The sequence below is a fragment of the Octopus bimaculoides genome, chromosome 4 (assembly GCF_046866305.1).
Source record: "Octopus bimaculoides isolate indiv1 chromosome 4, ASM4686630v1, whole genome shotgun sequence".
In the NCBI taxonomy this organism is placed as follows: domain Eukaryota; kingdom Metazoa; phylum Mollusca; class Cephalopoda; order Octopoda; family Octopodidae; genus Octopus; species Octopus bimaculoides.
This window is the reverse complement of record NC_142931.1, coordinates 92,546,032-92,563,070: the sequence shown is the minus strand read 5'-3', so window position 1 is coordinate 92,563,070 and position 17,039 is coordinate 92,546,032. Positions and strand designations below refer to the sequence as shown.

At 38.4% G+C, this 17,039-nt stretch overlaps 2 protein-coding genes across 7 annotated transcripts in view; one reads left to right on the top strand and one right to left on the bottom strand.

Moving 5' to 3' along the window:
• The window catches only part of LOC106871950 (transmembrane protein 169), a 26,346-nt gene extending 20,271 nt beyond the window's left edge, over positions 1 to 6,075 (bottom strand). For 2 of the 4 annotated variants that reach the window (XM_052967248.2, XM_052967247.2), the window contains exon 1: positions 270 to 540. The gene's annotated coding sequence lies outside the window, so the exon portion shown is untranslated. Of the gene's footprint in view, positions 1 to 269; positions 541 to 5,018 lie in introns of those variants that run through there. The other 2 variants (XM_089351002.1, XM_014918727.3) reach the window with 2 other exon arrangements.
• LOC149136141 (uncharacterized) overlaps positions 1 to 17,039 on the top strand; it is an 18,606-nt gene extending 1,567 nt beyond the window's left edge. The window contains exons 1-5 of one of the 3 annotated variants that reach the window (XM_089351004.1): positions 6,308 to 6,456; positions 8,367 to 8,422; positions 9,857 to 9,931; positions 14,775 to 14,855; positions 16,863 to 17,039. In XM_089351004.1, coding sequence (XP_089207130.1) covers positions 6,443 to 6,456; positions 8,367 to 8,422; positions 9,857 to 9,931; positions 14,775 to 14,855; positions 16,863 to 16,912 — 276 coding nt within the window. In that variant the 5' untranslated portion in view covers positions 6,308 to 6,442 and the 3' untranslated portion in view covers positions 16,913 to 17,039. Of the gene's footprint in view, positions 1 to 6,307; positions 6,457 to 6,901; positions 6,999 to 8,359; positions 8,423 to 9,856; positions 9,932 to 14,774; positions 14,856 to 16,862 lie in introns of those variants that run through there. The other 2 variants (XM_089351005.1, XM_089351003.1) reach the window with 2 other exon arrangements.

Sequence of the window (17,039 nt, the reverse complement as noted above, 5' to 3'; positions counted from 1 at the left end):
GAGCCGGGTTTTTATGGGGAGGTTTTTTTGTTTGTTTGTTTTTTTTTTTTTAGTTTCAATATAGTGAAAGAGAAATACAGCAAATTTTATTTCGGATCAATATGTGAGGGTAGATCCTTTTCATAAATATCTGCAGCAGTATAGTTGTTGAATAAAATATAAACTGAAATAAAAACAAATCATTTTTGTAACTTTCTCATAGTTGTTTGTTTGTAAGGTAAATAATTAATATAAATATAGTGGAGTCAGAAGTAAAAATAGTTTGTTACCTCATTGTTCACGAAAAGGAAATATCCAACCCAAATGATTTGCAAGGGGATTCGATCATAATAGCATTCAACCCAGCTGCTTTGGGAAAGTGTACAGAAAATTACTTAAACGGTGGCCATCGAAAACAATTCATGCTGTAGAAATATACCGTTTAAAATTATTAATATAGTTTTGTACTTTTTTTACTTTTTCATAGTTCCATCAGTGTTTATAAATAAGAAGGTTATTTAGAACAATGCACTTTCGATTGTTATATGTAAACAAAAAGTAGAAAAATGTGAAAACAGGTATAAGAAAGAATAAATTATTCTTAGTCACCAATTAGAACCCATGAAAATTTAGATAATGATTGCAATTACTTTTATGGAATATCTAAGCTAAAACAAGCAAATATTTTTTACCATCAAAATAAATAAGGGATTTTTATTTGAATTTGTATTGAATGTAAGTCTTTATTAACCCTGCTTTTGTATGTGTAATTTTTTTTTTATACAAGTAATTTCTGAAGTGAACATTCATATACACTATGAAATCATTTATGAAATTATCTTTTACTTGTTTTAGTCATTAGACTGCGAACATGCTGGGGCACCGCCTTGAAGACTTTTTAGTCGAATGAATCGACCTCAGGACATATTTTTTAAAGCCTGGTATTTATTCTATCAGTTCCCTTTGCTGAAGCACTAAGTTACAAGGACGTAAACACACCAACATCGGTTGTCAAGCGGTGGTGGAGGACACATACACAAGGACTCATACACATAAATTTATAGATACATAGATTTGTGTCCGTGTTTTTGTGGATATATATATATATATATATATATATATATATATATATATATATATATATATATATATATAGTTGAAATTTATAGGAAAACAAAAGACGAAGATGGGTATATATATGTATTGAGGTCGATTCATTCCATAATGGCTACCTCTGATGAGTGCAGGTTTACATAATTGGACTGTTACCTAACACTCCCTTGAACCTCAAGTGCAAAACCTATTGGTAAGATCAGCCATAATGGATATATAATACAGGACACTTTGATTTATATATGCTGCACTGGCAATGACGTCACTCGGATATCTTTTCACGTGCCACCGGCACAAGTGCCAGGAAAGTGACGCTGGTAACAATCATGCTATTTATGTGCTACTGGCACAGAAACCAGACAGCTGCTCTGGCAACGACCACACTCGGACGGTGCTCTTAGCACTCCACTGATACAGGTGCCATCACAATTTCGCTTTCACTTGCCCCAACAGGTCTTCGCAAGCCCAGTTTAGTGTCCAATGAAGGAGAGGTTGGCATGGGTGCCAGTTGTCGAATTTGGTTCGATTTCGATTGCCTCAACAGGGGTTTGTATTTTGTCTACCTTCCTACTTATTAGGATTTTGGTTTTAGCTAGGTTGACTCTAAGGCCCTTCGATTCTAGTCCTTGCTTCCACACCTGAAACTTCTCCTCTAGTTCTGATAGTGACTCAGCAATTAGCGCAAGGTCATCAGCATAGAGGAGCTCCCAAGGGCATCCTGTCTTAAATTCCTATGGTATTGCCTGGAGGACTATGATAAATAGGAGGGGGCTGAGGACTGAACCTTAGTGGACCCCTATCTCTACCCGAAATTCTTCACTGTACTCGTTGCCAACCCTCACCTTACTGGCAGCGTCTCTGTACATGGCTCACACAGCTCTCACTAACCATCCTTCTATCCCTAGTTTCCTCATTGATCACAAGATAAGGGATCGGGTGACCCTGTCAGAGGTTTTCTCCATGTCAACGAAAGCCAGGAACAGAGGTTTATCTTTGGCGAGGTATTTCTCCTGCAGCTGTCTTACCAGAAATATAGCATCAGTGGTGCTTTTCCCTGGCACGAACCCAAACTGCATCTTATCTAAACTGACTCTCTCCCTAATTAGTTGGGCTATGACCCTCTCCGTGACTTTCATTACCTGATCCAAAAACTTGATACCTCTGTAATTATTCGTATCTAAAGCATCACCTTTACCTTTGTAGCAGTTGACTATGGTGCTGCTACACCAGTCATTGGGTATGACTCCTTTGTGTATCACCTGATTAACTATATGGGTCATTAGGCTATAGCTGACACTGCCAGATATTTTGAGCATCTCTGCAGTGATTCCTGATGGGCCTGAGGCTTTCCCTGTCTTCATACTCTTAGTTGCTTTATTTACCATAGTACTGTCAACTCGGGTAGCTGATCCCTCTGTTGGGTTGACATTTGGCAGACTCTCTTTCTCCCATTCATTCTCTTTATTGAGCAACCTTTCATAGTGGCGTCTCCAAACATCTCTCTTTGCAGCCTCGTTTAGTGCAAGTGTACCATCATCCATGCAAACACATTTTTCTCCTACGACATCACGATTCTCTCTCACACACTGTCTTGCAATACGAAATACCTCAACTCTTTGGTCCACATGGCGCAGAACATTGGCAATTTTTTTCTTATCTGCTTCCCTCTGGCTAAATAAACCTGTCGCCTTCTGGCAGTCTGGTACAATTCCCTGCTACCACCATTCTTCCAGTCCTTCCAAGCCTGTTTCTTTTGTCTAATAGCCCTGTCAACAACATTGTTCCACCACCACGTTATTTTGGGTCAAGAGGGGACTTTGCACCATCCACAGATCTGGTCAGTGGCCCTCTGCATGTTGTCAACTTCCAGTTGTCTTCTACATCGTGTGAAGCTATATCCCCTTCTATTTCGTCAAAGGCTTCGAGTAATAAGTCTCTAAATTTCTGTCCATTCGCAGGATCTTTGAGCTTCCAGACCCTTCTCCTCTATGCTGGTCATCTTGTGGGCAACTACTTAGCCTTGATTCTGAAGTCACTAACTACTTGTCTATGTTGTGGGGTACATTCTTCGCCTGGGAAGGTTTTGGCATTTATAAGCAGCCATCTTTCCCTTTTCCTAGCGAGGATGTAGTCAATTTGGCTGGTGTGCCTGCCAGAACGGTAGGTGACTAGGTGACTGGCAGGTTTCCTGAAGTTAGTATTGCAAACCGTAAGGTCATTTGCATCACAGAACTCCAGCAGCCTGGTTCCCTCCTCATTGCGGAAATCAAAGCCATAGCCTCCATGTATGCCATGGAAGCCCCCTGCATGTTGTCCAACCTTTCCATTGAAGTCACCAGCCACAAAGAGAAGGTCCCTGTCATTCATCGATGAGGTAGTCTGCAAGAGGGTGTCATAAAATCGGTCTTTCTGTACATCGGGTAGCCTGGGCTGAGGGGCATAGGCCAAGATAATGGTTGCTAAACCATGGTGAAGGACTAATCTAATCTTAAGTATTCTATCGCATACTCTGGCTACCTCGATTACCTTATCCACTCATTTCTCCGCAAGAAGTATACCCACGCCCCCGACCCCATCTGTGTTCCCTGCCCAGAAAATCTTGTACCCGTGTTCTTTGCCTGTGAGGAACCTAGCGGAACCTCCTCTTCACCTTACTTCTAGGAGGCAGCATATATTGATGACAAAAGAAAGTGGAGAAATTCACATGCAGACATCAATTTATTCAAAGATATTAAAAACCATATGATGAAACTCCTGTCTTACAGCCGTTTCCATATCCAACTAGTTCAATTACAGAAATTAAATTAAATTAAATTAAATTAATTTAAATTTTCATATTGAAACTGGTTAATTGGATATTTCACCAGGGAATAATTTTCCCGAAAAGGAGTTACATTTCAACATGTTGGTTGATCTGCAACAGACTCAAATGTGTGCGTTGTTTAAAAAAACCATTATTTTCATATATTTACATATAAACAAACATGTTTGATATACTTGTGCGCATGCATATGTGATACATGATGGTTCTGTTGGTGGTGGTGGTGGTACAATAGTTAGGTCAAAATAGATGTTATAGGGAGGAAGAGAGAGAGATTAAAGCGAATGAGAGATAGAATGGTGCATCCATTTGTTAAAAATACTGAAGACAACAAAAATATGATGTGTCAAAACTGCTAGTTAATTACCATATAATAGTATTGCATCAATATTTACATATAAATCTACGGTCAATATAAATTTTGTTAACAAAAGCAAAACCTAAACATTAACAGATACTATTTATAGATAATTGATATTAAAACTAAGTACACTAAAGTTGTAATTACTATTAAAATATGTTTTATCTCAAATTTAGTTTTATAAACTAATATAAAAATTTCAAAGATATGTTTATGAGAAACGTGCTTCATTTAATATATTATATTATATTAAATTATATTATAGGTATTATTTGATTCTTTCACCTATATGATATTAACTAAGAAAAATAAACCTCGAATTTTTTGCGTGAAATCAAGTACCTACCCTGACCTCCTAATATGCTGCAAACTCCTTATTTTTGTTCAGAAAAAAAGGTGGGGGCCGGACCCCCCCCCCCCCTATATCCCAGAATCATTGGGATTTTTTTTTTTTTTTTTGCGTTGAATGAATTCCGGTGACCTCCTCATAAGCTACAAAACTTTTGGTGGGGTGTTCAGAAAACAGGGTGGGATGAGGTGGAAGCTTCGGAAATTTCATCCCCCACCCCCATTGACCTTTTCACCCACACAATTTTTCACTTAGAAAAAAAGAAACTCAGATTCTTTGTGTGAATCAAGTGCCCTGACCTAAAATAATGCCTTTATTTTGTTCGGAAAAATTTCACTGTCTGATACTCAACCATCAATTAGAAACTTTCACAGAAAGCAATATGCAGACCTTACTTGAAGGAGGTAGGTTCCTGGGACAGCCTTTGAATGTTGCATAGTATCTTTCAGTCAGCACCTGTTAAACAACAGTAGCAAAAGTACACATATAAACCTAGTTTAACAGTAAGGTATTTTATCCTCTTCTTTTTACAAGGGTCGGCTGAAAAGTTCATAGCTTGGCCAAGATACTCTCATGGAATGTGACCAACTGAAGTTTATTTTTAAACATAGTTCCCTTTGCGGTCCACACACTGCTTCCATCAGTGTTGCAAGGCTTGGATCCCATTAGTGAAGAAGCTTTCATCTTGTTGGTAAAAAAAAGTTAGCAGCCAGGTTCCCAGTCAAGTGTTTTTTTTTTCATGTTGAGGATCTGGCTCCATCTGATAGTCAGATGGGGCCAGATCAAGAAAATAGGGAGGACTATCAACCAGTTCAAAGCCATAGTCACGCACAACAGCCATTGAAAGCAAGGACTTGTATGCTGGAGCATTGTCCTGATGAAACAAGACCCATTTCATCAGTTTTCCTGAGCGTTTGGTCTTGATAGCCTTTCGTAACTGCCTCAGCAAAGTAGCATATTACTCTCCATTGATAGTGTGGCCTTTTTGAAGATAGTCAATAAACACAATACCTTTTGCATCCGTTTTCTCCCGCAGGTACTTGATAACACATTGACGCCTAATTCTGTCGATTTTTAAGAGAAGTTGCTACAAGTTACTTTTGAAGTCTTCTTTGAACAGTCAGGTGCTAGTTTACCTAGAAAGAAACATTACAGTTATTAATAAGAAGTGTTGAAATTGATGCATGCAAAATCTCACAGTTCTAATATCACTCCTTTATAGTCAGCCTATGAGCTTTTCAGCCCAACCTCGTAACACACACACATTTCTGTCACAGTATCAATTACTTTCATATTGTTAATTTCCAAGTCTTTCAACTATCCATTTTTTCCGTTCACCATTCCTGGAAGGGTCGTCGTGTTAGAGTCCTGAAGCATCCTATCAGAAACGACCATCATTACACTTTCCTTAATGGGTTCCCAAGTGTGACAAACTGAGAATATGGATGTGTTGTAAGGGGAATCTGTACACCTCCATGATTGGCTAAGTGAACTATACTAGTTAGTATAAATGAGCATGTGCAGAACACTCTGAAAAGAGTGTCATATGCACAGTCATAGTATACAAGTCGTAGGAATTATCGAATGGAGATATCATGGAGTGCTTGTTGAAGATACGCAGTTGGAGAGTAATAAGAGAACATCAGGAACGTTTGATATTATAACAGCTCAGATATAACAGTGACGACAAGAAGTCGTACGTCATATCAGGATGTTATCCAACCTGTCAGTTGGCTTGGTTTGAAGAATGCATCTAGCGATTCTTTCCTGTAACATTCTAATCATACATCCGTAGTAGTGGCTCGAACTGGAAAGAGTTATGTACCCTGACAGGTAAGAGATCTTTCAGAGGAACCCAATTTCAGCTGCTTGTAGTTACAATTGTAGTCTTTCGACCATTACCCAACATTTATGACAATTGATAAGAATAGGCACATAAACTGAACTGAAGATAGTAACTTTGGCTATTTTTACCGACCCCCACCCCACCCTTCTGGGGATCAAATACTGAAGTCAGTGCATTACTGTGCCAGTACCTGCATTTCTGGCATCCAATTCAGCCTCCTGCTTCCCATCGCTCTTGATTATGGCCTCGACATATTTAAACTTCTCCATTTGCCTCAATGATGTTCTAACTAACATGGAAGACTTTCTTGAGGGGACCAATGTCTCAGTCGTCGCAACACTAACACTCATCCTTACCTTTCAGCACTCAGTAGTAAATCCATTCAGTGCATGCTGGCATGTACTTAATGGGTTTTAGGTAGGTAGGTAGGGAGGTAGATGGAAAGCTGGATGGATGGATTAATAAGCTACATGTAAAGTTGCCTCCTATTTTATCTGTCTTTGTCGTTATAGTACGCAAACACAAAGATAAGTATTTATTCTCTTCATTATTTTATTTGTTTTGCTGAACTTCCTTTATGCACACATAAAGTGCTCGTGCAAGCTGTTTGAAAGTGAAATATTCTGGGTCAAACTAAAGCGTTTAACCCGGCGATAAAAATTTTTTTTAATTAGTCTAATAGGTGTAAAACAACTTGCTGGGAACGAATATGAAGAAGAAAAAAATGCGTGCTCGCAAACGGGGAGGTGGGGAGAGGACTCGGAACATTCACGATGTGAATATTCCAAGACGCCTCACCAGAGCCAAGAAGCAAAAGAAAAATAGTGTAATAGATGTAAAATGACTTGCTCTGAACGAATATGACAAAAAAAATAGGCTCTCGCAAAAGGCGGGGTGGGGAGAGGACTCGGAACATTCACATCGTCAGTCCATGGCTTCTAAACTACAGTGTTTGACCCGAGCTCAAAAGCAAAAAATAATTAGTGTGATAGGTGTAAAACAACTTGCTGTGAATATATATATGTGTGTGTGTGTGTGCGTAAATTAAAACAGTAAGGTAAAAAATTGGATATTAATTAATATCAATTTAATACCATGGAACTAACACATTGAAAGAATCAGGAGATTCAGAAAAATTATCTGAGGTCTCAAAGGATTATTGTATATGTATATATAAAGGAGACCACAAGGTGGATGGCTAATGTGCTAGAAGAATGTGATCTTCTTCTAGCACATTAGCCGTCCACCTAGAAGTCTTCTTTATACATACATATATATATATATATATATATATATATATATTTGACAGGAAGGACAACAAAAGAAAGAAAGAGACCTCGATATTATGCAAATAGAGGAATTTATCTGTAAAAATATGTGACACTTATTCAGTAGCCATGATAAAACTCCGAGGAATTTTTAATTGGCCGGATAACTGAAGAGATGTTGGCGTGGGCTCCCACCCTGGCATCCGAAACTCAGAGTTTTATCATGGCTACTGAATAAGTGTCACATATTTTTACATGTGTGTGTGTGTGTATGTGTGTACACCAATGACGCAAAAAAAATCTAACCGCAACACAGCCTCCAAATTACGTTTTATAATGAAAAATAGCCCATTTAAAAAAAAAATTCAATCGGGTATTTTATATTTTTCTGCATTTCGTTTGTCAATTCTCATGTATTTAGTTCACCAAACTAAATTACGTCAGAAGTCGATAGCTGGAAAAGATGTTTTCCTGGGGTAAAACAACAGAAACATCTTCCTTTATAGGACTGTCACATTCTGTTGGCATATAAACTTTACTAAACATTAAGAAAAAGACACCAAAACAGAGAGTGAAATGTGTTGTTGATCACGTGATATTTAATTCCGGTTCCTGTTTACATTTTGCAGATTCAAAATGTCGCGTCCTGTCATTGGAGGTTGGACCCGTATCTTCAAGGGCAAAAGTAAGTTAAGATCGTTGCATACAAAGGAAACTAGTCGTCTTCTTTGAAATATTAGTATATTTTCCTCATTCTTTTAAGGTCTTGTCGTTACTTAAATGTTAATATCATTCAAATATTTCTTTTTTGTAAAATTAAAAAGTATCTTTACATGAGCACTAGCATTCTTAAAAATCTATTTAACGAATTTTAAGATAAACGTAAATATTTCTCGCCTATTAACAAGGACACAAATAAGTAAATTTTATCGTAATATCTCGATTTGATAAACGACCTTGAATAAATGTACAATAGATTTGTTATTACAGGAACATCTTCCTTGGGAATTTTAGTTTTTCCCTACCGCTATGATTCTTGTGTAAATGTTCGGTTTTTGACAGTTTCTTTTATGTCGTGATTGTTGAATAGAAAGAAAGAAAATCCAGACAGAATCAACAAACTCGTTTTTATTACTGACTTATCATCAGATGTAAAGTTAGGGATTTTAATTGAAGGTGTCATCCTGAAGCTTGTGCCTCACCTGTGATCAGTATAAGAAAATGAAGTGGGTCTTTTCGTATCTGCTAATTACAAGGCAGATTAAAATGCACATATTCTTTCCCGTGCCATCAATCGATTCAATTTTCTGTGGCACGAGAGATACAAATTTTTCTTAGTGCTTCATTTAAAGCATGCATATTGGCAAATGTATTTAGCTCAGGATGCACGATATATTTTTGCTATTGATACAATCTATGATCTGTACTTAGTAGGCAAACATTAGATAGGTCTTAAAGATTTAATAGGTGTGTTTCAGAACTGCATGGGAACTGTAAAAAAAAAACGAATGGGGTAGTAAAAGTATATCAAGATATCTTCACTCTGCACTTCACACTGAATCAAAGTTAATAAATAAAGAATGATTAACTAAGGTATCATTCTGATTAACTTAGGTAAAATTCTCTACAAACAAAGAAAAGCCATTCTCCAAAGCAAATCTGACTTTTCTGAGAATGAATATATCTGAAAAGAGAATTCCTTCATCTCATGAGCTAATAATGAAACTATGATCGAATGAGAACATTAAAAAGATATTATGCTTAACAAATTATAGGTTTAGTCCGACACATGCTGAGAAAACTGAACCACTTTTATCAGCTAAATCCAAAGAGTTCGTGTGAGATAATGAGTAAGAAAAAGCATTAAAATACTTATTAGTGATATTATAGATTCTGGACCTCTAAAATTTAACAATGCTACAAACTGAAATGGATAACTTTACTTTTTAATTCATGTAGTATTTTTTCCAGCATATTCTCAATATCAGCTTCAGATGCAATTTTATCTAATGTTATATACATTATAACCTTGCCTATTTCAAAAAAGGGTTTTAAAGCTATTCTTGATTCTCTATTCATTATGTTGATCTATATATTGATATTGTATTTGTTATTTTAGGTCTTGTCCAAGTTGTTAAAGAAGGCTGGCATGAAAATCCTGAAATTGTAGGATCCTTGGTTTATTGCACTATAGGTAATATGTGATTATATACATATATTTTCATTATTTTAAGAGTGTGTACTAAAGAGGATAATCTGCCTCAACCAATTCTGTATGTGTGTATGCATATATATACCCAGTGTAAGCTATGGACACACAAGAGTTGCACTGGATTAATAGGATGGTTATCAGAGAAGATAGTTTTCATATGTGGATAATGCACTGGATCTGTAAAAACTTTAGAGACCTGGGAAATTGATACTTTCAAATGCCCTGGTAGCTCATTAGAGGTAGTAGATAATTTCTGCTACCTAGGGAACCAAATTAGTAGTAGGGTAGGATGGAGGAAATTCAGAGTTGTTACCTCTGTTGTCCACAAGAGGTTTCTCTCTCTGAATGAAAGGAAGATTGTATGATGCATGTATCCAGACAGCAATTCTACTTGGTAGTGAGATGTGGACCCTGAATGCCAAGGACATACACAAATTAGAAAGGAATGAGGCTAGTATGTTCCGCTGGATGTGTAATGTAAATGTACATGTTCGACAGAGTGTCAGTGTTCTGAGAGGGAAGTTAGGCATAAGCAGAATTGGTTGCTGTGTGCAAGAGAGAAGACTACTGGTTTGGTCATGCGATGCAGATGGATGCCAACAGCTCCATAAAGAAGTACCAACCTCTCAAAGTGGATGGAACATCTGAAAGTGGGAAATCCAGGAAGATATGGGATGAAATACTGAAGACGCCGATCATTTCAGGCAAGATAACAAAGGACTGAGATGCCTGGCACTTTACTGTACTCAAGAAGACCCATACTTCACAGCAGAAGTGCTAAGACCAGTCCCAATGATGTAAAGCACTCGTGGCAGTGCACTCTGTAAAGTGGTTGATATTAGGAAGGGCATCCAGTTGTAAAAACCATGCCAAATCAGATGGAGTCTGGTGCAGCTTGCCAGCTCTGGTCAAACCATCCAACCTATGCCAGTATAGACAACAGGCATTATATGATGATGATATTTGCATATTTATATATATATGTAAGGGACGACCGTGCGAACTCAAAAAGGAGATATGGTGACGAATGGAAAAACAGAGGACTCCTTTTATTGAAACGAGTCACACGGTCGAACACACAATAATATATCGATGGATGATATAGATGATATGTTATGCGACGATAACATAGATGACCAGTAATGAAAGACCACAACCGTATTAGATGAATAACAGAGATATTTATTGTAGCGTTAAAGATGTATGTCTGTGTGAGAGTGTGAATGCGACATATAAGAACATAATCAAAGACAGGCCGTCATACAAAGAAAAGTGTGTATGTGAGTGATACATGTGTGAGTTATTACAGCAGATAGAAAGAGTCAGTAAATGACACGTGAGCAATTATACCAATTCGTTAGTACACTATAGGAAAAGTTCTGTATGTGAAAGTGAGGAGAGGCTGAGTGTGGCAGTGCTGATCACTAGTTGTGATGTCGTGGCATCGATGCCGGGCCGTGATTCTTGTGATACAGATGTTCGTCGCTGGCTGAGAACTCTTGTCTGTTTATTTACCGTGGTGAAGCTGAGTCACCTAACAGAATCGAAGAGAGAGATGTGCCGCGGAGGTTTTGTTTGGTGTACATAGTAAGTCGTGTTGACGCTGGTGGTGTAGAGGCTGTTTGGTAGTAGTAATCGTAGAATCGTGTTGGTCATGACGATGATGCTGGATAGTAGTCGTAGACTCTTGTTGCTGATGTGGCGACGGCGGTGGTCATCGTTGGCTGGACGAAGCTGTTGAAGTGGTCGCTGGAACTGCTGCTGCTGTCGTGTGGTACACGGAACAGTTCTCAAAGAGAAACTGGACCGAGACAAATTTGGCTGCCGAGTTAAAGCTATTTATAACAAACTATTGGCTCACCAGATGGTAGAAATATACTCTATCACGTGACCTTATTAGGGGCCGTGATTGGTCAGTTTGCGGTCTGGCGGGAACGGTTCGAAGAAGTTGCCGATTCGAATAATGATCAGTCACGTGATGACAAGGAATGGGTTCTCTACTACGCTCGCATTTATTTATATTTAAATGAGAAGATTGTATCTAATGGCGATAGTAGTTTTGTATCTAATGGCGATAGGTAGTTTCACTACATATATATATATATACTCCTTGTGAGTATCTATTCTACAGCAAGACACCTATATCTGTACCTTAAATCACTCAACTGGCACAAAGCCACACCTCTCAATACTGTTCTCCTCCTAGTTGAGGGGGTTTTGTCTTACAAGGTACTTCATTACTCTGTCATTGTTGGTACCACATAAAAGGCACTGGTGATGGTGCCACATGAAAACCACTGGTGTTAGTGTCTCGTAAAAAGCACTAGAGCTGCTGTCACATAAAAGCACCCAGTACACTCCGTAAAATGGTTGGCATTAGGAAGAGCATACAACTGTAGAAACCATGCCAGCATGGAAAATGAACATTAAATATTAATGATGATAAATCGAATTTGATAGAGAAAAGCCTACTGAATGCCTTCTCATAGAAATTGTGACCTTTCATTAATGAAGATCATCTTCATCATCATTTAATGCCTATCTTCCATGCTCTCATGAGAACTGTTCAACCCATGCCAGCATGGAAAATGGGTACTAAATGATGATGATGGTCTTTATTAATGCAAGGTCACTAGCAAAATGTGTGAAATGTTGATGTGTAGTTAGAAAGAAAATTTTTGTTTAAACATTAGATACTATTCCTCCATTTGGACAATGTTATAGTTACTCTTTATTGTGTTAAAGCTTGCCTTGGGACATAAAAGAACTTTAAAACTTGTGATAAATAATATAGTGGAGAAAACAATATTACCAAGTATATTCTTTCATTTTGAAAACTAAGGGTATACAGCTCCAAAAATTTCAAACAAATATCTCTGTAGAATTATCCAAATTTTATCAGCATGTACTTTGAGCAAAGTACTCTCTCATCCTAAATCAATTAGTTTTAGCTTTCCTTGTATTTAGCAGGGCTTTCATTGACATGGAGAAAGCCTTTGACAGAGTTCTCAATCCCTTATCTGGTGGTCAATGAGGAAACTAGGGATAGATGAATGGTTAGTGAGAGCTGTGCAAGCCATGTACAGGGATGCCGTCGGTAAGGTGAGGGTTGACAATGAGTACAGTGAAGAATTCCGGGTACGGGTCCACCAAGGATCAGTCCTCAGCCCCCTCTTATTCATCATAGTCCTCTAGGCAGTAACAGAGGAATTGAAGACAGGATGTCCCTGAGAGCTTCTCTATACTGATGACCTTGCTCTAATTGCTGAGTCACTATCAGAACTAGTGCAGAAGTTTCAGGTGTGGAAGCAAGGATTAGAATTGAAGAGCCTTAGAGTCAACCTAGCTAAAACCAAACTCTTAATAAGTAGGATAGCATACAAACCACAAATCCCTTCAGGTAGATGGCCATGCTTGATCTGTAGAAAAGGTGTAGGTAGAAACTCCAGTGTAAGCTATGGACACATAAGAAGTACAGCAATATCAAAGGAAGGCTAACTGGGAAGATAGTTTTTATATGTGGCAAATGCTCAGGTGCTATAAACACTGAAAATGTGCAGAGAACAGCTGTCACATTCCAGGGAGAAAAACTACAAGTAGTTGATAGCTTCCATTACCTAGGGGACCGAGTCAGTAGAGGGGGTGGATGCTCTGAAAATGTAGCTGCTAGAATAAGAATAGCTTGGGCAAAGTTCAGAGAGCTCCTACCTCTGCTGGTGACAAAGGGCCTCTCACTCAGAGTAAACGGTAGACTATATGACGCATGTGTACGAACAGCCATGCTACATGGGCCATGACTGCTGAGGACATGCATAAGCTCGCAAGGAATGAAGCCAGTATGCTCTGTTGGATGTGTAATGTCAGTGTGCATACACAACAGAGTGTAAATGCCCTGAGAGAAAAGTTGGATTTAAGAAGCATCAGTTGTGGTGTGCAAGAGAGACAACTGCACTGGTATGGTCATGTGTTGCGAATGAATGAGGACAGCTGTGTGAAAAAGTGTCACACCCTAGCAATGGAAGGAACCCGTGGAAGAGGTAGACCCAGGAAAACCTGGGATGAGGTGATGAAGCACAACTTTCAAACATTGGGCCTTACCGAGGCAATGACTAGTGATCGTGACCTTTCGGAATATGCTGTGCTTAAGAAGACCCGACAAGCCAAGTGAGACCATAGCCCGTGGCCTATGTCAGTGGGCGTAACCAGCCCACTTATGAATACCCCTCATTCATTGGACAATAAACTTTGCTTGCAAAGATCTATTGAGGCAAGTGAAATCAAAATCAAAATTGTTGATGTGGCCGATGACAGTACTGCCTGATTGGCACTCGTGCCAGTGGAATGTTAAAAGTACATCCGAGCGTGATCGTTGCCAGGGCCGCGGATTGGCTCCCTTGCCTGTGGTACATAAAAAGCACCATTTAAGCGTGATCATTGCCAGCATCGCCTTACCGGCACATATGCCAGTGACATGTGAAAAACAACATTCTAACGTGGTCATTGCCAGTGCCACTGGACTGACTCCTATGCAGGTAGCATGTAAAAAACACCTTTTGAGCGTGGTCATTACCAGAACTGCCTGACTGGCCCTCATGCCAGTGGCACGTAAAAGCACCCACTACACTCTCAGAGTGGTTGGCATTAGGAAGGGCATCCAGATCAGATTGAGCCTGGTGCAGCCTTCTAGCTCACCAGTCCTCAGTCAAACCGTCCAACCCATGCCCGCATGGAAAGCAGATGTTAAACGATGATGATGATGATTATGAAATTGTTATATGTTTTATATTGTTTACACACAATGTCACGCTATTTATACCTTAATCAGGAGTTATTGGTTGGCTTGGACTGCTACAGTATTCTAATCATCTCGGAGAAAACAAATACATGTACAAGAAACGCTATATTGGTAAGTAATGATTTTATCTTAATTTATTGATTCATTATAAATTCCCCAGTTACATTCTTTTATTTGTTTGTTATTTGACTATGGCCATGCTGGAGTACTGCCTGTAGTCAAACAAATCAACAGCAGTACTTATTCTATTGGTCCCTTTTGCCAAACCACTAAGTTACGAGGACATAAACACTGGTGGGAGGACAAACACACACACATATATACATACATATATATATATATATATATATATATATATATATATATATATATATATATATATGTATATATACACGATTGGCTTCTTTCAGTTTCCATCTACCAAATTCACTCAGAAGGCTTTGGTTGGCCCAAGGCAGAAGACACTTGCCCAAGGTTTTACGCAGTGGGACTGAACCCAGAACTATGTGGTTGGTTAGCAAGCTACTTACCACACAGCCAGTCCTGCGCCTCTTTAATTTAAATTATTATGTTCAGTTTAAATTATTTTCTCATATTTAAAATGCTCAAATGTATCCCTTTTTGCATGGGTTGGATGAGGCATTTTTTTATGACCAGATGCCCTTCCTGATACTGACCCTTATCTGATTTTCTAGTAAGGGATTTCTATTTGGCTTCCAAAGAAAGAAGTGAAACAATTTGCTGACTTGAAAACCTGATAACACTGCACTCCAATAGAAGTGATCACTCACATGCACACAAGTATGATGGCCTTCTTTCAGTTTCAGTCTACCACTCACAAGGCTTTGCTTAGCTCATGACTTTAGTAGAAGACACTTGTTCAAGGTTCCACACAGTGAGATTGAACCTGAAACCACATGGTTAAACAATGAGAAGAAGTTGCCTTAAGTACTATTTGGAACAGGCTTAGACAGTAATTTCATGTATAATTACTCTGTAAAAAATAATAAATTGCTTATAGAGTATTTAATTGCCCTGAAGATTGGAAATACATTATTGACATGTTATGTTAAATTCAAACCATTTGACAGAGCTGGTGGAAAGCAAGTCTAGGTTGCATAACCTCACGTTAGTCTTTCTATTTAAAGTATGCACTGGGTCTGATTCATGCTATGTATGAGATGCTTGTATTTTGTATTTATATGAATGTATATGTGCTTCATCTTACCATGCAGTAGCTTGGGTGTCAAATACCATAGTTTCCAGTAATTCAAAATACCAACTAGTGTCTGGGATACTCAGCCATTCTACTATATAATATAGTGAGGATGTGATTCTGTTGATTGAACAACTGGAGCATTTATCATCAAAACTGATACTAAATCCAGCATTTCAGTGGATGATGTGAATGCATATATTAACATATATAAGTATTTTTGAATATGTAATTTCTTACATATATCATATAATTCCATATCAAATAAATATTACAACACAGTGTGAGGGGGTCTCTGATAAGGGGTCTCAGAGAGTAGCGTCCCTGCCTTCCTGAGCTAGTTTTCCACCACATTTCTTAAAAATCATGGTAGAGGCCTTAGTCTCAGGACCACTCATGTCTAGAAACTGAGGTTGGGGGTAAGCAAGGGCATGCTCCCCATAGAAAATCTAGCTACAGAAAAGCATCATGATAATAGCAAAGGAGAATGGGCACCAGCCAATCCAAAGGGTTGGGGTGGGCTGCACCTGTCTACCTGAAAAAGGAAGGTGCAAACCCTTATCCTGGGTTGTGCAAACATGACTTGCCTTATGATAGCCGACGGCCTGAGGAGAAGATTGGGGTGAGGTTGGGATGTTGGAAATGAGCAGTCTGTGTGGAAGGGGAATTGAGGAAGAGGAGGGTGGATGTGTACTGTGTGCAAGAGGTTTGGTGGAGGGGCCAGGGTGCAAGATTTGTGAGGGTCAAGGGAAGAAGGTACAAGTTGTGGTGGTCGGGAAATAGATATTACCTATTTCATTAAGCTTCAAATACATGCTGTGAAATATATTACAATTTAATAAATTTTAAAGGGTTTTTTTTATTTGAATTCTTGTTGAATTATTTTATTTTCTATTTTTCAGTGAAACGTGTCACAGATGTAGAAAATCCTGATTCTGAGATGTATTCTTGATAGCTATTGAATTCTTGAATCAAGACTAAGTGATGAAGATACCAACAGTGGAGCTTTAGGGATACCATATAGTGTCAGCCATGTATAAACTTTAAATATTTATATAAAAAAAATTTAGACCCTTGTA